Consider the following 24,976-nt stretch of genomic DNA (forward strand, 5'->3'; position numbering starts at 1 on the left):
ATGAGATGCTTCAGACCACTTACAGTATATTACTGTGTTTACACACAATTCAGGAACACAGTACAGCTGAAAGGTGCTGTATTGGCAGTCACAGATTTTGCAAGCAGATAGACACACTACAGTGTGACCTTTGCTTGAAGATGTCTGAGCTCACATCTCCGTGCCCTTGCCGGGATGAGATGGATTTTTATGAGTGTGTTAAAGATTTGGGGGTCTGTCTTTTATTCAAAATATGGCATCCAGTGGCAATATCCCTTTTAGCACCTTTTCAGGCCTTCTGGAAAGTTTCCAAGTGGAAGACTCCCACCTCCTTAATCATGAGAAGCCACTGGCTCTGCTCTGAATGTCATTCATTCAAGTGTACTGACCTAGCCTGACCTTGTTTAGATTGAGATCTAATGAGCCCACGATCCAAGGTGGTGTGGTAGCTCTCAGCAGGCTTTGCAAATAAGCAAGTGTTGTGTTTTCCTGTATGCATGTGGTTTAAATTTATCACATCAATAAACAAGTGTCTGACATGCTCAAATGTGGACTTTACAATGTTGTAGTTAAGACTAAATTGTAGCACTACAAATTGTGATGTCACTTTATAAATATAGAAGGAGACAACGTGGAATATTTATGACCTCCAAACAATGAAGTTCTGTTGGTTGGGTTTTTAAAATTTAAGTAGTGACATAATACTAAAACTCTTAATTCAAATGGCTCACAAACTTTGGACATATCTTTCAGAAACAATGGTCACATTAATGGTTCAGGGGAAAAGAAATGAAAAATAAAGTTGTTGATTTAAAGGAAGAAGAGATCTATCAGTAGAGCATCATAGCAGATCATCTGAGTTAAAATAAATACAGCTAGGCTTTAAATTCCAGTGAAAGGTTTGGGTTTGTTTTCTTTTGAGTCCCAGGTTTTGGGGAAGGTTGGTTTTGATTGTGTTGGGGTTTTTTTTGTTGTGTTTTTTTTGTGTGTGTGTGTGTTTTTTTTTCTGAAATTTCAATAAAACTGCCCTCAGCTTCAGTGAAGAATACCCACCAAATGTAGGTATTTTATGAAACAAACAAAACCTGAGGTTTTCAACTGAATAAACCACTCGCAGACAGGTTGTGGTACTACAACTAGATTAATGAAGTTGATATGGATGGATAAAAGTAGAGTTGCAACTAGAAAAGTAGTTTGAGCTGTAAAGTTGCGAGCGCTTTTGCAGCACGTGTCCTGGGCATCCCAAACAGAAGCCTGATGGATCTGATTTTCCTTGGATGATGCTGTGGGCCAGCAGAAGGTACCTCCAGCTGTAAATCCTGAGTCTTTCACTCCCAGAACAGCAGCAGCCCTGCAGGAAGAACAGAGCCCTTGTTTCAGGTTGCCCACGGTGCATCAGTTGTGATGCTGGAAACAAATGTTGTTAGGGCTTGGTATTTCCATGGGGACCCACAAGGAGGGAGCAACTTGTTTTGTTTTTAATGGAGCCGTCAAGGAGAGGGATAAAAAGCTTTTTGATAATGCAAGGAATGTGGGGGGAAGGGAAGGTACAGAGATATGCATTTACTGTAAGTATGAAGAAGCAGAGGCCTCTTTATCAGGCGGGCTCTAATGATGTGCCACAGTCACTTTATTTGAAAGCTTCATGGCTCACAGAAAAGTAAACAAATTCATTACATTATTTTTAAAAGAAGATTAACTGTAGTGTGTCGTCTGTTGGACAGCTGCTGTAGTGATCTTTTACAAACACTTTATAAATGACCACCCTCAGTGTTTTCCTGGGCTTTGTGTGGCTGGATTGTTATTTTAGTAAGTACCAGGGTGGCTTTTTCAAATGAAAACGTTGTTTCCTGTAGAATGATTACGTACCTACCTTCACCCTAAATATTATTTTATTCTCAGCATGTGTTATAAAACATCTTCTATACAAATGCAACATATGCTGCTTTTTTGCGTGTGTTTGCATATGAATGCTGGCTTTTCCATAAAAACAGCTTAAAAGTATTTTAAACAAACAAAAAACCCCAAGCATATCCTCTTTACTGCTTCACTCCCATTTATTTTAATTTCTGCTTTCTTGCCCCTTTTTGGTCTTTGTAAATAGAAGAAAATATGAATCAGAGTAAACTTAGATGAAACATGATTTGACACTGAACAAATGTTTAGTCCTCAGTAGGTGTCTTTGGCAATTAAGATTGTGTTCAGGTATTGCCTTGTTTAGCCATCCTTTGCTTGAATTGCCAGCAAGAATGATGGAAATTAGCACCATGTCTGGATGATAGTAGGGACGTAGGACAGCACAGCAAATGGGCTAAAAACCCTGAGCTCATCATAAGAGCTAATACTTCTAGTATTTTTGCTACTGGATTTCTTAGCTTGGAAGAGGTGGTGATATTGAAATGGTCCTTGTGCATAACTTTGGCCTGCATTTTATCCCAGTGCCTGACCTGTGGAAGTGGCTAAGCAGCACCAATTCCTTACACTGTGATGAGTGTATCCAAGTTCTGTTTGGGACAGTGTGAGATCTGTAGCTATCATATAAGCTAAGAATTAGCACCACCCCTTCACTCCTGGACTTGGAAATATCTAAAAACAAGACCAATACTGTGTAAGAGTCTTGTTTGCAGAATTTCATACTTTCTTCATTGCTCAGTTTTAACTGGGAAGTTGCACAGCAGAAATGGCTTCATAGTGTTCAAAGCCTTCCTCTATCCCAAAGTACGCAGGGGTTTGGATGCCCTTTGTGAGCTGTATGTGTAAATGTTGATTGCAAATCATGCAAATGTTTACTTGAGATTGCTAAAAGATTTCCAAGAGGTCTTGGATGAAAGTCTTTGGATGAAAATCTTCTCCTTTTGCATAATGGAAAAGAAGCTGCTGTGCAGCAGACAGGTTTTCTCAGTCCAAGGAAGTGTGAGGTTATAGAACTAACAGTCCTCAGAATTAAGGATCTTAAGGCAATCCTCCTTCTCCCATTAAATGTGCATATGCTAAAAAAATAATAAAATTAAAAAAAAAAAAATCCATACCTTTTCTCCACTATAAAACAGCCTCTGCTGTTCACATTTTCCCCTCTGGTTTGAGTATAGGAGAACAAACAGCACAATAAATTTTAGATACGATGCTCACTACCCAGCTAGAAGGTGCTCAGGTTACTGCTGAGAAGGGTATTATCAACTAGAGAGGGCAGTTCTGCAGATGACTGCAAGTGCAGTATTTACAGCTCTGTGAATTGACTAGAGAGGTGATTGAAATATAGTCAACAATAAAATTGTGAAGCTTAAAACTTCTGGTCTTAAATTTTACCTGTGCCCTTCAATTGCGTTTTTGCATATTTTGTTCACTTTTCTCCAGAAATATAAACACTTTACTAAATGTTCATTGTTTCAGTCTACAGAAGAAGAGGAAGAACTTACTGCAGAAGAAAGGAGGAAACTGGAAAGAAAATTGAAAAAAGAACGTAAGAAGAAGGAAAAACAGCTGATGAGGGAAGCTGGGATCTCTATTAAAAAGGTGGAACCTAAAAAGCCATCAGGATCTGAGCTGGCTCTGGCCTATTTAACCAGGTAAGCATCATAAAACCACTGCAGGTGCTGCCTACAGAAGTGAGCTGTAAACTGTGCCAGAAATCCAGAACAAGCTGAACCAGGTAATAACACACAAAGGGAAATTGCTGTAGTTAAGTACTAAGTTAATGTTTCATCTCCGTAGACGCCCTAGTATAGAGTTGGTCACCCTGTTGTGCTCATATCACAGGAACAACTGAGAGATGCTAAGTAGGTGCAAACATTTATAGAAACACAGCTCCTGTCCTGAAGTCCTTATAGTTGGCATATAAATACCCTGGGTTAGCTGCACTTGCAAAGATGAAAGACACATTGCATTAAAGATTGCATTGAGGAAATTGCATTTGTTTCGTTTCTTGAGTGCACTTTCTAGGCAAAGGAATTGTTCTCTTGATATGAGCAAATTGCATGAAGAGGTTAAGCTTTCTGGGGGCTGGATTTAACTGCCTGCATGATGTTTGGATATTTGTAAATTAAGATAGGGTCATGCCACTGTTTTAAAGTTAATAGTGTACAAAGCTTTATTTTTGCATACCAAAGTACGCAGCCAGTATAGTGGCTAATTTCATTTTGGAAACAATTACTTCATCTAGGCAGCACACTTATTTAGAATACTTAAAATTCCAACATAAAGTAAAGCCTATGGTTAAACTAAAGATCTACAGCAAGGCATTCACAGTACCCTACAGACAGTAAGAGGTCATGTATAAACAGGATGATAATGTTTATTTATTTTTTTTTCCAAACTGCAACGTATACCCTCTCTGTAAGACCTCCAGAAACTGTTACAAATAGTGGGTTACCACATGGTTGCATCTCTGGCCGTGCTCAAAACTGAAGCATCCAGACTGTCTGAATTGTTAGTTACCACTCTCAGTGGGGAGGGAGGAAATTAGTTGCATTCCAGGCAGAGGGACATGTGCATTTTTGTTACATAACCCTCAGCACGCAGCGATAGCAAAATGACAATCATATTTTTGATCTGGAAAACAGCTGGAGGAGTTCACCACTGATTTGAACTGCAAACAGATTGACAGTTAGCTTTGAACCATCTGCTCAGACTGTACTCTGGTATGTGTGCTAGTAAGTGGTGGATCTCTAGATAATGGGTTTCAGATTTGGAAAAGCCAAGGAACAAGCTGTGGGTTTTTGCTTGATATTCAACTGTTATCTGTATGGATTTTTGCCTTCTTATGTGAGAGAATACAAAACTGTATTTGAACTAATATTTGAACAAGTTTGACTAATGCCTCACTTAGCCTGTACCAAACTACCTTGAAATAGTAAACCTGCCATGTCATTTGGTCTTGTAGTACAGAGTCCAAGGGCTGTAGGTGCAGCAGTAGGTTGTGAGGGCTTATTTGAGCAACAGACAATAATAATTTTGTAGACTTAGCAGGGATAGTTCTAAGATGATGAACTGCCAAGTAAACATAACCATGGACTCCCTTCTAACCCCAAATGGGCTGGGACCATCTTGCACCCTTGAAAATTACAGAAAACCAGCTTAGTCCTCTGACACCTCAGATGTTTTTCCAACCCAGCAAGACTGGAAAAAGAAATAACTGGATTGAAATTAATTAGAGAAGTAATATATTAGCTGGGGGATGGAAACTAAAATCTAAGCTCTGGAAGTCCATTGCAAAACCCCCAGCAACTTCAGGGGGTCAGGATTTCAGCCTGTGTGTTTTTTTTCTAGGGCTACAGGTATGAATAATATGTGGGAGGAGAAGCTAATCTTATCTATACAAGAGATTAACATAATTGGAAGTCAACAAAAAGGTGCTGTGGATGTGTTGCCCCACCTACAACAAAAAGCCTTACACGACATAAGGGTTCCTAAGTGAGGTGGCATCTGAATTCCCTGATGACTTGTGAATCTCCTGTAGGACAGGTGGAACTTGAAGTACCATAGGATAACTAAAACTCTTGGTCTTATTTATTAAGAAACTATTCACAGGATGAGAGCACAACTGGCTGAGGCTTTAGCCTTGGACAGGAAAATATCGAACTTGTTTTAGTGAAATTTTGTTTGATAACTTTAAAAGTAAAATGTTAACATTCAGTGAAAGATTTTTTTTGTTGGGTATTTTTCACATGCAAGGGAAAATCTGACTGATTTTGTAGGACATACGTATTTTAAGAGGCAGTAGTTCCCTCAGAGTGCAGAATCATCTTTTCTGTACATGGAATTCTTCACCAGGCGAACACATTTCTGTTTCAGGCAATAAGGTCACAGAAAAATAGCAAAATTGTACTTGGAGGAATTAAATATAGTTAGTAACAGTTCCTCTGTGGTTGGGGTGTCCTGTGCCTGGGAATCCCTGCTTCTGCTATAGCCTTGTATGTGCCATGGGAAAAACCAAATGGAAGTGGCAGGCAGCCCACGGGCAGCTCTCCTCTCTTTGCTGAGGCACGAGGTGACTTTCACAGAGATGTGCCTCATCCTTTAAGTCAGAACAGGATAATGAAGAGAGCACTGATGAGGAGGCAGAAAGGGGCAGGGGGAGGGGGGCAGGACAGCTAATTGCTGCTGCCTGTCCTGGCACCCCTGGCTCTGCTCAGGGGACTTGGTACAGAGAGCTGTGGAGGCTTTGAAAGCTCTGCTGATGGGTGTCCCTGCTGCTGGGGACTGCTGGGGACTTTGTGACCTTCCCCACTGCTGGGTGCAGCGTGCTGCAAGCTGACCAGTTCTTCTGCTTTTCTGGGTTTGTTAGTTGAGTCTGAACACAAATCATCCTTGATGCTTTGGCAGTCCCCAGAGAGGTCAAATTATCATTGTGTTGGAGGACTGTCCTAGCAATTGAGAGGCTTTTTTTGCCCACAAAGACACTGGCACAGGTTGCCCAGGAAGCCCCCTCCCTGGAAGTGTTCGAGGCCTGGTTGGGTGGGGCTTCTGCCCCTGGTCTAGTTGGTGGTGTTCTGCCCATGTGGGAAGGCTGAACTAGATGATCTTTAAGGTCCCTTCCAACCCAAACCAGTCTGTGATTTTACGATTCTATGCATGTGAGGTGGCCACATGGAACAGCAGCTGATGCCAACTAGCAAACTGCAGCCTTCAGCTGGACCTCAGGGTGCTGAAGGGATTCCCCTGTGAGCTGGGTGACATTGGCAGCCCAGGCATTCCAGCTGTTTCCTCATTTGAGTGAGACCAGGACAGGCACCACATTTTGCACTCTCGACAGAGAAGAAACCAAATGGTTCCTGTTTTTTTTTTCCTCTCTCTGTTGGCCTGTGGGAAAAGGAAAGGGGGAAAACTAAAATGTCTTTGCTTCACCAGTTTTTATCTCACCTTTTCCCATGCTGAGATAAGCTCAGGCAGTTCCCCAGTGCAGTTCTGTCTAGCACAGCAACCACAGCATGTCTGTGGAAACAGGGAAGTCTCTTGCTGTCAGATCCTCCCACTTGCTGGGGCAGCAGAGAGGAAGGTCTGAAGATATAGAGAAGATCGAAACCACATAGCTAAAGTAAAAAGGGAAGCAAAAAGGTTATAAAACTATGAGAAGGAAAACAAGAAATTGTGGAATAATGAAAAAACACAGCAGAGGGATACTGATCAAAAGAGAAAACAACCCTGTAAAATTACTGCAGAGGAGTAGGGAAAAGCAGGAGTGAGGAAGTATTAGTGTTGGGTAAACTGCACAAATCTCTTCCTTCTGATGATGCCTTTTTTCTTTCTGATGGTAAGTGATGATTCATGTTTAAAGCCAAGATTAGAATGTCTCATTACTTTGATTTTTGGAGAATATAAAATAAAAATCCATCCTTTTCTCTGAGCATTAAAGCGCCTTCAGATGAAAAGATGTTGCAATTCATGAAAATGGTAATTAGATTTAATTATAATCTAACTGACCTTCTGTGGTGTTAAAATGTTGGCAGAACTTGTTTGTCTTGGCAAGCTACTCTCCCATAGAAACATTTCTGTTCTTGTGTTTGGCTTGGAAAGTTCATTGCTATATGGATCTGCACATAGGGTTTCCTCCATCCCCCATCAAAGGAACAGACAGATCTGAAAAGTTGTCCCTAAAAGTCTGTGGAATTCCAAGACTGATGTCATCTTAGGTAGAAGTAATAGAGAATATTGTTGTCTGGTTATTGCTGTGAATTACCTAAGCCTTGCAATATTATTTATCACATGTTAAAATTTAAGAAATAAGCTGCTGGAGAACATTTAATTTCTTTCTGTAATGATTTATGTTATTCTAGTAATACATGTCACCAGAATGTCCCCCAAGGTATTGTCTTTTCAGTTTTCTCTATAGATCTTACTTTCCTCATCTCTAATTTAAATGTAGGTGAGTTTCAGAGATTTCTTTAAAAGATGCCTACAAGAATAAAACAAATCAAGGGCACATTACAGAAACACAAAAGTGAGAGAGAGTCAGAATTTCACAGTCTGACTGTGCAGAACACAAGGTGGTTTTTGCTGAGCACAGTGGCAGTGCACAACCCAGGGCAGTTGTTTATCTGCTGTGTTTGCAGAATGAAAACAGAGCCCAGGCCTGGGTCAAACTTTATTACAAACAGTGCCAAGCATTGATTTTAAAGCTGAAACATTGTTCTTCCTGTTGAAGAATACAGAAATCTGAGGGGTGTTGCTGTAAGCATATATTTTGATATTTTAAAATTGTATTATACAGATATATATATCATACAGATATATATATTATAAATAAAAATAGTGTGTATAAATTATATGGAGTTTCTACTCCTACTGGAGTGGAGACCAGCTGGAGAAAGGCATTAATAGGTAGCTTAGTGTTCATTCAGGGTTAGCATTTAGTAGTTTTCTGGTTTTTGAAGGAACCACTGGAAGCTTCTCCTGAGCTGTAAAGAAGGCAGCAACATTTGAGATTTGTGGCCCAACAGCTGAGATGAAGTTGACCCTTCAGGAAACTACAAAAACATTGATCCTACTGCACGTGCCACCAGGTGACAATATTGAGAGAGCTTCTGCACAAACACAGCCACACTCAACTGATGTTGAAAAAGAGCTTCTAAATTTAATGTACATTGAGTGTGCTTGTGTCAGATTTAGTTTGCTTCATTGATCCCTAACATTTTTAAGCCATTTTTCCTCTCATAGTTTAAATATTTTTTGTAGCCACGGTCAGTGATGACTCCTAATGTTTGATTCTGAACTTTAAGTAATTCTCATTGCTGCTGGCCTTAATCTTTATTAATTTCAAACTTGGCACTGGTGTTGATGTTTCACCATCAGTGGCTTAAGCTTTTAGATATTAAGAGTAACTGATGCACTAGAAATGTAAACACACAGATTATTTTTCTCTCTCCAGAAACCATCTCCATGGATTTAATAGCCACAAGCATTAGCATTTAGTGTCATTTCTCCTTCCTCCATCCTCCAGGGTGGAGAATGAGTTTCCTTCCTGATAGGGAGGTGTAGCATATATAAGAGCTCATCAGTTGTCTTGAATTTCATGAACTGTCAGAGAACTGCTCAAGTAATGAATCTCAATCAGTCAGTAGCAAAAATGGTGTGTGAACTCAAGAGAAACTATTGTAATTAGACACAGCAATGTTGCTAATTTCCGTTCAACAACCGGGACTTGAAGGTGTCTTGAAAGAGCAGCTTTTCCTCAAAGACTAGGAGAATAGTGATGGAAGTTTGTTTTGCTTTAATAACCATATGACTATTTCTAAGTGGTTCTGGGAAGAGCATTAACTATGGATGTAATTAATCTATTCATACGTGCTTTTAGTAATTTTGTTGCATTCACTAGTTCCGTAAGAAGCCTCACGAATCCAGAGAGTCAGATACAGGATAAATTTACATTTGGCATTGCTCTGCAGCTGTATTTTATGTGAATGACATTGGGCAGGCACTGGCTACTATCTGATATCAAAGGCTTGCACTTTTCCTAGTACTCTAGAGATCAGTGAATTTGTTTTAGCACTTCTCCAACTTTCTGTATTGCTTGACTTGTAATTTCTGCCAGGGCCTGACCTGTGTCTAAGTGGGATTCCTCTCCTTGACCTAAATCAGCATGTCTGTAAAACCAAACGCTTTCTAATGGATGTTAATAGTTGGACAGATGTTCCCCATTCTAAAGGCAGCCACTGTCTCTGATTGGGGCAGAGAGAAGTAGTCTCGTCTTACGAAGAGTGAGTTACTTTATCATTATCCTACACACCCTTGGATAACTTCAGCACCCCATGGTATGTGATGAAGCCACGTCGGTTTGTTTGCAGTTCCCTAGCAGCCCCAGCATTACTCAGAAGCTCTACAAAGCTCTCTGTTGCAATGCCCACACCTTTCCTATTTTTAGGGTGCTTGTATGCCAGCAGTTATTCCTGTTGGGGGTAGCTGGAGAGGACATACTCCCTCGACAGATTTGGTGCTGCTTAGGGCTATTCTGTAAACTTAAGCATATTATAGTCTGTAGAAGGCAAGGTTTGCTCTTAGGATATACGAAGCAGAAAAATTCTTCTACTGTGTTGGACCTGTTATTGAGCAAGGTTTTCTAAACCATTGTATTGCCCCACATGTTGTAAATAACTTCTCCCTGTCCTGGTGTTTAGATCCTTCACGTAGCTGGATGGGTTTTCTCAATCACGTTGCTGCTTCAGTGAAGTGGTACCTCCATAATCCTCCATCTTTCCAAGTCCTTCCGGACACTGATCTGCTCTATTGCTCTTCTTTGAACTTCTGCATCTGTGATCATTCTGGAAATGCAAGACCTGGCAGCAAACACACTGATTTGCTGGAGCTGCCTTCCAGCTTCACTCAGAAGAGACGCAGAGGCTGCGATTCCTTCCTGCTCCTTGTCGCTCTGGCTTTGGTTTATTGGCAACAACATTGGATTAATCTTTGAATCCATCTCAAACCACATTGAGATTTCACATTTAGTTTGCTGCACAGTAAAAATTGTTCTGTTTTAATGAGAGTGTTGGCATGAGTATGCCAACTATTGAATTTCTTCACTGAAAGGCTTATCAAGCATTGGAACAGACTGCCCAGGGCAGTGGTGGAGTCAGAATCCCTGGAGGTATTTAAGAGTCATATAGACCTAGTACTGAGTGCTGTGGTTTAGTTAAGGACTTGTCAGTGTCAGGTTAACGGTTGAACTCCATGATCTTGAAGGTCTTTTCTAACCAAGATGCTTCTGTGATTCTGTACCTATAATAACTTTTTCACTGACTGTGGAAGGGACAGTGCTTCTCATCCTGCTTCAGCCTGGCTGCAGCAAGTCAGATACCCTACAGTGTCAGAGTCAGCTTTATGATACACATTTCCAGATGTTAGTGTTCTCATTATCATCTGATTATTCAAACTATGCATTTAGGATTCTGGGCATGTCACGTTACACTCTGGGTAATAGCACCATGCAGCTTTTGCCTGTTTGATCAAGATGTCTGACAGCAGCCCAGCTTGGTGATTTCCAGTCCCTATGATACACTCATTGACTTCTGGATTCACTTTGCTGTATCGTGGTGGCAAGTGATATGTAGAACTGTGTTGGAACCATGCCAGTGTTTTTCTAACCCCCACATGACATCCACAGGATGCCATATTGGGCAGGAACTGCTTTTAAACAATTTTTAACTTCTTGGTGGATTAGCTGCTTTTGATGGTTCTAATACAACAATTTCACTGCTCTGCAAGAAGAACATTAACATCTTAATTTTAATTTAGTGAGTTTATGCAGATTACTGTTCCTTACTTGTATCTTGCCTCTTTTTTTCCCACCTATAAATATTACAGTTATCCTGACTGAGTGACCCAGGCTTTGCCTGACAAAGGCTCACAAAAAAAACCCACCAGGAAGGCATGAATTTTGGTCTGCAGCTCTTCCATGCAAGTCCAGCTTTGCAATCCAGGTGGTTAAAGAGATGTCTGTGTGCTGAACACAGGAAGGTGTTTCAGGTCTGGAAGCTGAATAACCGGGTTAACACCCAGGTGAGCCTGAATGAAGAGGTCATGGCTCTGGGCAAATCAGCTTAGGCACTGCATGGAGCTAATTTAGAAGTTATACCACTTCCAGTGCTAGAGCAGGCACTGAGGCTTCTTTAGCTGTTACTGGAGGCAAACTTGTCAGTTAAGCTAATGCTGACAAATAATAGTACTATTTACTACATGATTCTAAAAACAGCAACCAAAAAGTAAGAACAACTTTAAGTAGCTTGGAGTCAATCTTTGCTATTTTTACCAAGAGTTTCTGGGAAGAAAATGAGCTGTAGGAATATGTTCTGGGTATCTGCAATACTACCCTGGAAATGCTCCAGATGGACAGAACTACTTTTTAAAAATAATTTTGGTCATCTCTAGCAAGTCCTCTCCATGCTGGTGTATCAAGTTGTGAAGATCTTAGGTACTTCAGGATAAGTTTTGATGCCTTTTGTAATTCCTAGCCTGCTGTGTAAGCAATTCCAGTTTCTAGAAGCAAAGCAGGTGATTGCTTTGAAAATGCTGAAGTGTTGGGCTCTGAAACTATTAAGCTTAGTTTTATGTAGAAGTTCTCAGAGGCTGCAGATATTTCAGTGGTATTTTCAGCTCATTCAGAAATAAGTTTTAGAAACAATCAACAATTGCATGATTTTCCAGCTGAATTAGTAGATGCTTCTGAGGCAACTCATTCAACTGAGCTTTGGAAAAGCAGCCAGACAGACACTTCCTTCCCAGAACCAAAGCTCTTATGGTTTAGTTATTAATATCATTCTGGATAAAATCCTTTCTATAGGGAATGGTTTTGGAGTAGCTTTCTTACCCCTTTGCTTAGGGCTAATGTATGGCTTAAGAGGAGAAAGCAAGGCAAGCTCATGTCCATGCTACATTTTTCTGTTCTGTCTTTTCAAATCTGCTCATTGTCCTATTTAGTTTATAGCAGAGGGAAGAGATTTCTTCTAGAAATTTCCATAACCATAAATGGTCACTAAATTTAAACAAAAAGGGAGAAATTGATTAGGAAACTCTAATCCTACTTGATGGCTCCAAATCAAATAACTCATCTTTCTAAATCTTTGAGTTAATTTTATAGAAGGTCACAAGTACTCATCTCAAAGTGTATTTCAGTGAAAGCTGCAGATGATTTAGTTTGAAACCTTCTGTCTCTTTTTGCTTCTGCTATTTTTTCAGTGTGAAACAAAGCTGTCAAAATATTTACTTGGGCATTTAGTTCAAACATTCTCATAGGGAAATGCTGTATTTAATAGCATCATTAACATGAATTCACAAATCCTTTCATCTGACATCTATCATTTACAGGATCAGCTGGAAAAGATGTTATTGACTAACCAGCCCCGTATTTAAAAGGGGTTTTATTTTTGTTTTGTAAAAAATATTTTCTCTATCTTCTCTCTGTCATAATAATGGTAATTTGCTTTTCCATCATACCTTTCCTGATAGCATATCATGGCTGTATTTTGACAAAATAAATGAAAAATAGTTTGACACAAATTTATTCATTCTTGTTTTGACAGCTTTTGAGAAATTGTTATATTACCCCATTTTTCAGATGGATAAATTAAACAGTGACAAAGTTTGTGACTCATCAAAGTCCTTGTGCTATCCAAAGGTCTCCTTTAAAGCAAGTGAGATGAGGAGAGCTAGTTATAATTTTCTTCTCATCTGAACACAGGCTTTGTTTTCTTTGGCCCTCTGCCAACCTCTGGTCCCAACAGACCTGTAGGATTCTTCTCAATTCCTTATTTCACAAGAGGAGTTTGCATGGATTTTTTTTTTTTCCATGGTGGCATCTCAAGACATTCCTAAAGGCCACTGGCAACTATACTGATCTCTGGGTGGGGATGGAATGTATGGATTAGTATTCCAAACCCTTCCAAACCCTTCTAGCCACTTAGGGAGAGGTTCCTGCCTTCCATGGCTGGGCTTTCCTTGCAGTTGTGTAGTATTCTGTAGTATTGCTGCAAATGATCAGAGCAGCTTCATTCAGCTGAATTGCTGTTGGGAAAACTAGGGATGAAAATTCCTGAGTTAGCCAGCTGGAAATTCTGGACAGCACTTTCATTCTCAATCACATAGATAAGATTTTTCTCCTGCATATTATCTTGTATTTTTAAGATTCCTCATCCATTTTTCACATACATGTTGTTACAGCTAGAAATTGTATTAGCAGTAATTAACCATTGTGCTGTGAAGTGCTTCCTCAGATCAGGAAAACAATATTACATGTGTTAAGTCCATAAATATTGGGGTAACAATAGTTAAGGTTTCTTTGCCTGATTCTCTTTCCTGTAAAATAGTGTCTTTATTTCCAAACCTAGTTAAGAATATTTAATGCATCCTTTCTTAATGACTCTCATTTCCAGTAAAATAAAATTTAGTATTAAATGAATTTTCTTAACAGTTTATTAAATGCAGCCATTAGATATTTCTTATTGAGATCCAGCTTTCATCTATCCAAAGTATTATACAAAAGAAGTTGCATCTAATTGAATAAATAAGCAGCTTTGATATATAATATCATCTGAAATGACTTTCAGAAGCCATGTGAGAGAGATGGGGGAGATTCAGAAGCAGAACTCTGTGATAACAGCCCAGTCTGCTTCAGGACTGTATCTTGACAGTAACTACACACCTTCATTGCTCAGTGAAGTTGAGAATGCTCAACACCTCACACAGTCACTGTGACCTTTTCCATTTGCCTTGAAGAAGACTTGTGCACTATCCAGGTCACATAAAACCAGAATAATTACACATAAAAGTGCCACAACAACTTACCTCTCAATATTTTCAAACTACAAGCAGGGATTATTTCCTTTATTTCCATAAAAAGTCATTTGCAGTCAGGCTTTGTTGAAGGAGTATGAGGCAGAGCTTTTTCCTCCCAGGCTCTGGAGTCTGCTCTCCCCCAGCTCTCCAAACTCCTTCCCTAGTGCCTGGCTCTGATCCCAGGCATCCCATCCTTAACCCATCTTCTGAATTTGTGAAAAGGCGTTTTGTACTCACCCATCTTCTTCCATTCAGACTGCGTTCCTGACATGGCAGAAATGCAAAAGGAAGGGTTTATGTTTTCTCTGTCATAAAATTTAGATCCGGGAGAAATAACAGTGCTGTTCACTTCCTCAGATATGCTCAAACTATTCATCCAGTGCCCAAATACTCTAAGTAGTGGTGAGTAGTTTCATAGCTCTAGGAAATAATTTAGTCTAGTCAGCCAAAGCCAAAATTAAAATTTAAAATGCAGTTGGCAATGATTATTAATCAATTAGCTCCAGGGAGCTTTCAAAGCTTCCTAGCCAGAGATAGAATAACAAGCAGTATTTTTGAAATAATAAAACTGGATCCTTAATAAAACTTGTCTCCTGCTTCACATGTTTATTAATCTGATGATGCCCAAAAAGGTATCAGTGATTACTTTTATATGAATCAAATTGAATTGGAATGAGAGCCATCTGCAGGAAGCAGTAATTGACAGATCAGTTTCTTTAAGCATAGATTACTTAAAATCTTAGTAGTGCAATGCACATCACAGGATATGAAGAGTGGGGAATCTGATGCTGTCCTGAATTCTGTAGTGCAGTGGCAGATTTTATTGTGCAGTGAGAGATAGCTGAACATGTCAGCAAAGTCAGAAAAATGTGAGTGGGCTGTCAACTGCTGTACACTTTTAGGTTGATCTTCATATTTTCATTGGCTTGTCCCTTTTTAGAACTCTCCTGCAAAAAGAAGAGTGAATAATTCTGTAAGGCTGCAACTCAGGAGATGCAAAAGGCTGGGGGTCTGCAACACTCTTTCTCCTCCTGCCTCTGCCATCCTTCCTAATGAGTGCATCTGTGGGATGTCTAAATTGGGATGTAAAAAAAAAAATGACAAGGATGGTTGGTGTGTAATTTTTATTATTTTTTTATAAAGATTCTATAAATGTTCGTGTTGGTCCAGAGTAACCCCCAATGTGGTGTCCTCTCAGCTGCACTGTGAAAGCCATCTGTGTGGGGGGTTATTTGAAGAGGGCTGCATGGGGCTTCCTGTAACAGAGGTGAGCTGTGTCTAATTAGCCAGCAATAAAAGTACTTGGATTTCATTAATAATAATTTAAAAAGCCAGCAAATGTAATTTCTGCAGCAGTGCATGTAGGGCTGGCATCCAAATTAGTAACTACCTGTTCTCCAGTACTGTCCTAAGAGAACTAAGGGTCTAGGTAACAATTTGACACTGCAGGATGTTTTCTGTGAGCCTACAGAACGTTGGCACCAGACCAGGGCAGCACTGTAGAAGAAGTGTGGGCCAGTCCTACAGCACAGGCTCAAGATTCAGGTTCCCTTTGAGGAAATGGTTTCTCCTTTCCTGGACACTTCAGCTAGAGCCCCCAGGCACCACAATGGATGGGACTGATTTGAGGGCAGCTCTTTCCCAACGTGAGCACCTCTGCTTGTCAAGCAAGAAGAGGGCACAGGAGCTACTTCTAAGAGAGAGAACCTTTACAAGTTTTCAAAGCTGCTTTAAAATAAAATAAAAACAAAAACCCAATTAAAATTAGCTACTGGTTGCAGCTCAGCTTGAATCTGTGCCTTGGCAGGAGTGTTCTGTACCACAGCTGGGTGTCATGTGGTGTAATGGTAAGGCAGAGGAGAAGTGACCATATTTGTTTTTTCTGGGTCTGGTAGCATATCCTTCATCTGATCATCAGAAAGCATTTATACAAATGGATTGCTGCCAACTTTTGAAAATTGTTTTACTTGCAGCTGGCTCCTGACATGATTTTCATACTGTGACTACGGGGCCCTGTTTGTCTCCTCGTACCCCCCAGGATGTTCTTCATGGGAGGGAGGCATAACAGTTGTTTTCATTTTCTCTTTCCCCTATTTCTGGTCTGGGCATCAGTGTGACCAGAATTAAGTGCAAGAAAAGTTAAACATCTGGAGAGGAGATGGGACTTAAGCACAGCATTGGGATAGCACTTAGTAGCATATCCCTTGCAGGAGCAGAATAGATTGGCTGTGAAGGGCTCCATTTCTAGTTTTTATTTTTCTTCTGTGATAATTCAACTCCTGCCTTGTCATCTTTTCATGAATGTATGTAAAATGAAAAGTACATTTAGCTTAATAATATAGTTATATTATCTGTGGCCTTTCAAAGCAACTGGTAACCTTTTTGTTATTACTGAAAACAACAGAAGTTTCTCAGCATATTATTACTGCTATATCTATTTTTTCAGATCAAAATGCAGACAGGCTAATACAGATACCAGCCACTAAATAGCTGTACTAGAAAAAAACTTTTTTAAAAAATTGTAGTGTTTTTTCTTCCACTGGAATGCTCTTGGCATTTGCAGGTTGGTTGGTGCCTATGAAAAGTCAACAAGTTGAATCACAGTAAGATACCCTACCTGTATCGTACCATATGTGAGGGAGAGGAGCTCTACTGGTGACCTGCTGTGCAATCTTGAGGCATTGTTCCACTTTTCTGGGTCAGCTTTCCTTTCCACTTATCATCTGTCTCATCTGTTTATACTTGAAGCTCTTCAAGGGAATGTCTCATGTTGCATTTGAGCAGTGCCTGTGGTGGGGGAGGAAGGGGATTTCTAGCTTGGCTGAAGCTTCAGGATGCAAACATGATGTAGAATGTTCCAAATAATGGCAAATGATAAAAGTACATATGATAAAAGATACACTGTGATAAACATTTAATGGAGATTTAATCAAAGCTTGTTTTAAGGCACAAAGGTCCTTTCCTTTTGCTTTAGATATGCTTTCTAAGAAAATTCTGTCACCTAAGTGGTTTGCAGTGCAGATACAATCAGATAAAATCTGTCCTTGTATTGGACAGCAGGAAAAAACAGGGACACTGAAAAGCACATTTATTTCTTTCTGCCATGTGTGATTCTTAAATGTAAAAAAAAAAAACACAAGAAGCTTCCTCTCCTTGCCTTTTCACAAGTCTTTAGTCATTATGCTGCTTCTAAACCAGATGGAAGAATATATTAAAAATTGCTTTTAAACCACAGATTGAGAAATGGTGCCAGAATTTTAAACAAAAAATGTGGCAGTGATTCTAAAATCTGTTGACAATTTTAGAAAGTTCTCTTCTGGCTCCATTTGTGCCTCTTCTTTTTCAGGAAAATAAAGAAAACTTTTCTCTGAGTCATAACTTAATTAGCTTCCAAACTGGATTTGACAATATCAGTATAAATATAGTAACTTTCTCCAGGAATTGGAGTTGGGAGATAAATAGAATCATCCATAAAGTGAGAAAAACACAGTTAAAAGCAAAGGCTTTGCCTTTCCCTTATATCTGTATCTTGAGTCCTGCCACAGATTAGTGTGTCTAAGGTTTTAACTAAAGCCATTCTGGTCATGTCCTTGAAAAACTATTTAGGATTGAAGTTTGGGGTATTTTTTTACAAATGTGGGAAATCAGCGTCTCGTGCACTTGAAAGGGAAGGTTTCCTCTTACCTTGCATTGAGCACTGAAGAGCACCACAAGGCAGCTTTCTGGGTATGCAAGTGTTGACAAAGAGACATTTAAAAATATCTTTTTCAAAGTAAATTCATTTTTAATGCCCCTGAGAGAAACAGAACTAGTTCTGAATACCCCCCAATAGAAATAAACACTTTTACATTTCTCTTTAAATTATAGTATGTTGTTATAACTGGACAAAAAATTATTATTCCTACATCACTATATGCACTACAGGGCATATATAAAACTTCCATTCACATCCATATATATTTTTATATATCCTATATAACCTCCATCCACAGAATGAGTCTTCTCCCACAAGAACAAACGTATGCCAAAGTTCTGCTCCCTCCATGCTGCTTCCAGCAGTTCCAGGGAGCCTCTTTGAGGAGCTGGGTTCCCATCCTCACCTGTTGCCCATATGTGCTGTTCCACTTCCCCCTCCCCTGCCTTGCCAAGAGTGTTCAGAGTTTCCAGACTAGAGCCTTATTAGGGCAGTGAGTTTGCCTTAAACAAAAGTGCCCAGGGTTTTAGAGTCACTGCTCTTGTGTGAATTGCATTGTGAAGTATTACAGCAGACCACTGGAGTGCCAGGTGGTTCAGCAAGCCTTGAAATATCTTAAAGGGAATTTTTTTAGAGTACTTTTGTTCTTTATTGAGGAAGCACCTGTTACCCACGTTTTATGGATAGGGTAGTGAGCACAGAAATGGTAACTTTTGCACTGTTTTCAGAGAGCTTGGGGAATAAAGTGCTTAACTTTATTCCTGCAAGCCTTAATCACAAGCCATAACTTCTGTTCAGCCTTTCTTGTGGGGCACATAGAGGAACACAGGTAATCCCTCAAGACAGGTTTCAGGGTGGTGAGTAACTGAGTGTATCAAACCAGAAAAGAACTCAGATAAATGAGGTGGGAAGAATGTGACAATTTTTTGTACAGTGCTGGAGTTTGCTGCTTTAAACATTTTCAATAGATCTTGGAATGTGGTGTGATAGACCAGACCTGATGCTCTGTCACTTCTTTGAGATTCAGTGAAGCTTCAGAGAGTAAGACATGAGTGTCCTCATGGGTAAATGGCAGCAGAGCAAGAGGGGGCTGCAGTCTGACCTGGTCCTCAGGGCCAGAAAAACCTTTCAGATTAATTCCCTGATGCTAAACCTGGGCTGTATGCTGGAAAAATCTAAATTTGGTGGCAGTCTGCTTTACTTTGGGTAGATATCCAGGCTGGAAGGTGTATCCAAGGTGGGCTGGGCCATCAACAGCACAAAACTGGAGCAGTAGATGTCGATGAATGTGGGTGTCCTTGCTTTTGGCATGCAGCAGAGCTCCTGTCTTCTGGAAGGTTATCAGCAGTCACGTGTCTGTCTTTCTGGTTTCCCAAGGCTTGTCTCCAACCCAATAATCTTTCCAAGTTGAATGAGTAAAACAGTTGGTTCTCAGCACAGTGCTTTTCTACACATAGGAGATTATTTAATACTTGTAACAACTTTGTGGCATTTTGTCCTGGCCAGCAGTCTGAGCAGATGCACTGTGTTCTCTTCCTGATTCCAGTTTGTAAAAATAGTGTTTTTCTCTTACTGTGTTTCTGGAACCAATTTGATGACTTTCCCTTCTCTTTTGACTAGGACATCCCAGAGGGTGCTCTGCCCTGCACGCTACCACTTGTCTTCTGTTTGCCTACTTATGCTGCCCAAATCCCCCAGTTTTGGGAATAAATTTGTGTGAGATTACTTTAATGTAGAGACTAAAAGTCGTTCGTGAGCTAGACCAGTGAGAATCTTGGGCAGCTTTTCTACATAAGACTCTCATGCTGAAAACCAAAAGCCCAAATGTGAAATTCCCTAAGCTGCTTGATTCATTTGATTAATTTCCTCTGTATCTTCAATTTCAAAGCCATTTAGGAAGATCATTTGCACAAACATAACATTCCTCTTTAACTAAAGTAAACAAATGTGTTTTTCCAATGAGCTAGAGCTCATAAGAAAGATTCCAACATTAACTGTGTAAAGAAGGCAATTAGTGTTTGTACAATATATTGAAAATTAGCTTGAGGCACACTGGAAAAATGCACATTTTATACATGGAGATTTTCCATCCAGTTCCATAGTTTATGTTAAATCTGTACCTAGATACTTCTGAAGGCTACCAAATTAATCCAAACTGTAAAAGAGGTTGTGATTATCTATAAAAAGGTTTCTTTAAACTAGAATGTACTTTGTCTTACTCTGTGTATTTAATCACTAAAGGAAAAGCCTTTTCTACTGCTGTAGTATGTCAAGGAAGCTTATCTGCATATAAACAGCAAAATGAGACCTCTCTCATTTACAGCATTTTAAAAAGCTTTAACTTTGGTAGTTTAAAAGGTGAACATTTCTAAAAATGCACCAATTATGTCATTCTGATAAAAGGGGATACCCCTCTCACTTTGTCACGGGGTGATACTTTCCATAGGTCTTAATGCTGTCATAGGAAAAAAGCTGTCATAGGAAGCAGTGGAAAATTTGTATTTTATTAACTGTTTGGGGGGTCCAGAACATGTTTGCCATGTTCTCTGTCTTAAAGATTGTGCATCCATTATCATGAGTGTTTTGCCCATATTCTTTGATAGGAATCAAAGTCAAGAGAGGGATCATGGATAGAGAACCAGTTAAAAACTTGGGAGCATTTTCTGAAAATATGAGAACACCCATAATCTTTTAAGGAAAACACTACTGTTTTTACCATTCTCATTTAGCATTTGATTCTAATAGGACAGAGAGCAAACCAAAAGAAACAGTTTTTGAGGCTCTGTTGCTATAATGAACACAAATGTGCTTTCTGTGGTTGATTATGTTAAAATATTTGTTGTTTATCTGAATAATTATCTTGTATATAGAGCAGAACCTTTCAGGAAGTTTAGCTGAAACTTTTGTTTGTTTCTGCAAGAGAATTGACTAGAGTGAAAGTTGGTGTGGGATTGTAGATACAGGAGCATAAAGGCTTTTCTTAAGGTGCAGAAGAGAGCATATGGTTTTGGTAATAGACTAATAAGAGCAATTAACCTTATAGTGCACTCATTTGTTGCTCTCAATTGTTTATAAACTAAGCAATAAAGATATTTTAACATCCTATAGCTTTATAGATCAGTGAAATCAGGCTGGATTTTTAAAGTCAATGCCCAACCATACTCAGGTGATAGCCCAAGTGATAGAAACAAAACTAGCAGTGAGTAAAATATTCTGAGTACTGTGTCATGTGTCTGAGCAAGGAATATAATCACAATTGTATAAATGCATAGTACACTTCATAGAAGTAGCAACATGGTGAAGGTTTTCATTAGAAGAGGGACTGTTTTCACAGGACACAGTCACAGATCTGTCATTCAGCTTGTTCTTGTCACCTTGCAAAGGTTATATTGGAACTGCTTCCAGGCTTATTTCATGGTAAAAAGAATTCTAAATCTACTCTCTTCTTTGTGCTGTGCAAACAGACAGCATTTCATATGGCAGCTTCCATGTAATTGTTCAGAAGGATGAACCCCATAAAAGAGTGGGTTTCTTTTAACAGCAAGCACCATTGTTGTTGTCTTTGGGTCCTTTTAAGGATTTCCAGAAGTTAAGTCACTTCCTGCAGAATTTCTAGTTTCTCAGTTAGGAGTTACTGTGTTTGCCTGGCACACAGAGAGATTGTGTGCAAATGGGCAAGTACCTTGCTCCACAAACTGCACCCACCAGAAAAGCCCTTTTTCTTTCATTCTCTGTCAGCTCCTTGCACTCCAGGTAGTGTAATTGTGACAGTCCTTAGTGTCCAGTTGGGCACCTTCCTGCAAAGGGAAGTGACACAAAGAGTAGAATGATCATTATCGTGCAAATACTTTGGTTTCTAGGTTGGTGGTGATGGGAGGATGGTTGTCCCATGATAATATATTTTAATCTGATTCTCTAACTTTTGGCAGTCACCTTTTGGGCTCCTGATATTTGTTTTGCCAGCTTTTGCCTATTTATTGACGATATCTCCACCAAAACCTCTACATCAGTTCATTTGTGGATTTAATTTGAGCAAGTAAAGCACAACATATTGTGGTTATTAGTGTTTGGTCTGTCCTTCCTGGCTTGCTGTTATTTGTCTGATTTTTACCTTACATGTTGGTTTTCTTGAATTTACCTAGTGATAACCCTGAGGAGTTAGAGCTGCTTGTTCTTTATCATGAATTTGGAAGCCAAGGTGAAACCCTTCCGTACAAATTTGTGGTCTTGGATTTTCTTTTTCCCCTCTTTCATTGAATTGACTGAACAATGGATCTGCTGGTGCAGCATTCATTGAATATGAGGACTCCCTTGCTTTATTAGACTTGACAGTGTTTAAACGATACTGATTCTTATACCCAGCTGGCTTTTCAATTGATTTCTGTGCTCCCTGTTTCTCTGTAAAATAAGCTGGAACATTAAAGACATCTTGCATTCTACCCTCTGGAGACTTGTTTTTCTTTAGAGAAAAATCAAATCAGTGTAAAATTTACTTTTTACTTCTTTTTCTGCATATATTTTCTTTTGGATCTTTAAATGATATTTCAGTGTACTGACAAATTTTGTACCTGTTAAGATGCTAATTTTCCATGACAGATTTTTAAAAAGCAGTCTTCATTTTATAGTGAGATTTACTAGTTCACTGATTTTAGAGAAGTAAATGACTCTTTATCTAACCCAGAATATCCCAGCTTTACAATCATGTTCAAGATGAACGTAAATGTGCTGTTTTAACCCAGCTAAAATTTTGTATATTTAAAACGTGTTTGCTGAACAGTCAAAGAACATTTGCAGATGTTCAACCTGTGTTTTACCTGCTCACTTTTACCAGTATTGAAGCAGCCTGAAGTTTTTGGAATATTGGAATCAGAATTCCTCGGGAGGGCTAGACTTGAGAAGCATTTTTCTATCCTGTAAACATAGATACTTGAGCCCCACCTTTAGACAAATCCAAGCCTTAAAACATGCTTCTGAAAAATTAATCCTCTCTGCTCTAGAACAATTGCCTGTGATGGGCTTGAGCCATTGCTGAGGGGACTGGTGTAGCACCAAGCTCTCCTTCCAGTCCTTCAGAGGCTGCTTAGTTTCATATGAATTTCAGTTTGTTGTGAAATACCAGCTTTCCAAACCCCAAACCTGATTCCTCATCCGCTCCACCCCAAATACACAGGTAACCCTGCAGCTGGGGTAGGGATTTGGGATGCTCGGTTCTCATGGGTCTAATGAGAGCAGTGACCTCTGGGAAAGGACTGGTCAAAGCTGGGGAGTGGGACTCGATTTTTAACTTCAAGGAATCAGTTCTTGCTGATGACAATCTGTAACATTCTTGGCCATAATGTCTTCCTATAATCTTTTTGCATGAAAGCCAGGTAGCTGTCCCTTGTCTTTTATTTTTTTTTTGCCACCCATACAAAATGTGTGCTCATCTCTCTGTCACAGGATGTCATGAAACTCCAGGTGGTGCATACAAAGTCACTTGGAGACATTATAGGAAATAATGTACGAATAATGAATGTTTTGATTACACAGGATTTCATGTGACCCATTTTTTAAAAATTTGCTACAGGTGGTCTGAAAACCCAGAAGAGTGGAAGTTTCAAAAGACAAGACAAACCTGGCTTCTCCTGCACATGTATGATAAAGAGAAGGTTTGTATTGATGTTGCTTTTCCATAGAACAAATATGTTAAAATGTTTTATACATCAGTTGTAGCTATTCTTTATTAACCAAAAATTGCTAGTACTAGCTATGCACTTTTCTAATAGCTTTTAATAATTAATAAATCAATTACTTTGTTTATAACAAAAATGCAGAAGCTAGGCTTGCATCATTACTGAAATCCATTCATTTCATAACTTAAAAACCAACATAGATTGCATTTCCAGTAAGTCTCTGACCATCGTGGTATTGAATGGAGTTTTCAGGTCATTTATTTGTTGTGTAATAGAACAAACATGGAGCTGTTTGCACAGTGCCTGACTTGCTGGTTCCTTTAGTTGACATTCAGTTAGTTTTTGCTGATTTTTTTGTGTGCACTTCAACATTTAAGCACACCAACCTTCCTGGCCCAAATTACTCAGCAGCTCTTAAGCTTAGCACCTGACATGGGGTGCTGCCTCTATGGTTAAAAATACTTTTAGAGAATCAGATAATTAAAAGCAGAGTTTCATAAAGGGAAAAATGTTCATACAGTGATTAGCTGATTAGCTGCAGAATACAAAATTGATTGTAGGTATCTAGTAGGTGTCCAGTTGTTCGCACTGTCTTCTATTTTTTTAGCTTCTCCTTTAAAAGTCTTTATCAACCTTTCTGATTCAATGGATGCTCTTCAAAGCTACCTAGAAGTTCTTTTACAGGCAGAATGATGTTTTTACTTTTTTACCTGTTTACTTTGGGTTTGTGTTGAAATATACTGGGAAATTACTACCTCTAAGTAGCATTTGTTTTATGTATCAAAACACAGCTTAGCTCCTTATTTCTCAAGGAAACTTCCTTTCTATTAAAAAAAACCAAACAAAACAAACTGATGGAAGTGCTGTGATTTATTTAAATTCACAGATTTTTTAGTTTAATAAACAGAAATGCATTGAATATGAACTTTAGATAATTATTAGCATCTGTGTCCAAATTCAGTAGTTAGTAGAACTGCTGAAGTGCTTATAATTAAGCATATGATGAAGTGTCTGTCTCTCTAAGGACTGTAGGGAGGCCAGACCAGCTTCTTTCGAAAATTTTTTTACACCCAAATTCAGCTTCCTGTCCATTACAGAATAGAATCTGTTGGATATCCTAGCATGACTACAATACAAAAGGAGACATGAGTTTCCTTCCTTCCTGAGCCACATCTTTGATCTCGTGGTGTCACTTGGATGCCTATTGAAAAGCCACACAAAGGAGTGAATTGAGTTTCCTGTTCTGATAAGCCTCTTTCTGTAGGAAATAAGTGGAAGTTTTCAAGTCCTTTAGAACATGAGGGGGTTTCTTAAGTCCCTTTAAAATCCATCTGGTGGTTGGCTGACAGCTTCCAAGCCAAGCCTGTATACC

General features: G+C 39.3%; 1 protein-coding gene across 6 annotated transcripts in view; it reads left to right on the plus strand.

Annotated features, from left to right (window-relative positions):
- Nucleotides 1-24,976, plus strand: part of C14H7orf50 (chromosome 14 C7orf50 homolog) — a 122,749-nt gene that overhangs the window by 94,725 nt on the left and 3,048 nt on the right. For all 6 annotated transcript variants that reach the window (XM_051632649.1, XM_051632643.1, XM_051632644.1 and 3 more), the window contains 2 exons: nucleotides 3,370-3,545; nucleotides 23,499-23,580. In XM_051632649.1, coding sequence (XP_051488609.1) covers nucleotides 3,370-3,545; nucleotides 23,499-23,580 — 258 coding nt within the window. The remainder of the gene's footprint in view (nucleotides 1-3,369; nucleotides 3,546-23,498; nucleotides 23,581-24,976) is intronic.

This window comes from Apus apus, chromosome 14 (genome assembly GCF_020740795.1).
Source record: "Apus apus isolate bApuApu2 chromosome 14, bApuApu2.pri.cur, whole genome shotgun sequence".
Classification (NCBI taxonomy): Eukaryota; Metazoa; Chordata; class Aves; order Apodiformes; family Apodidae; genus Apus; species Apus apus.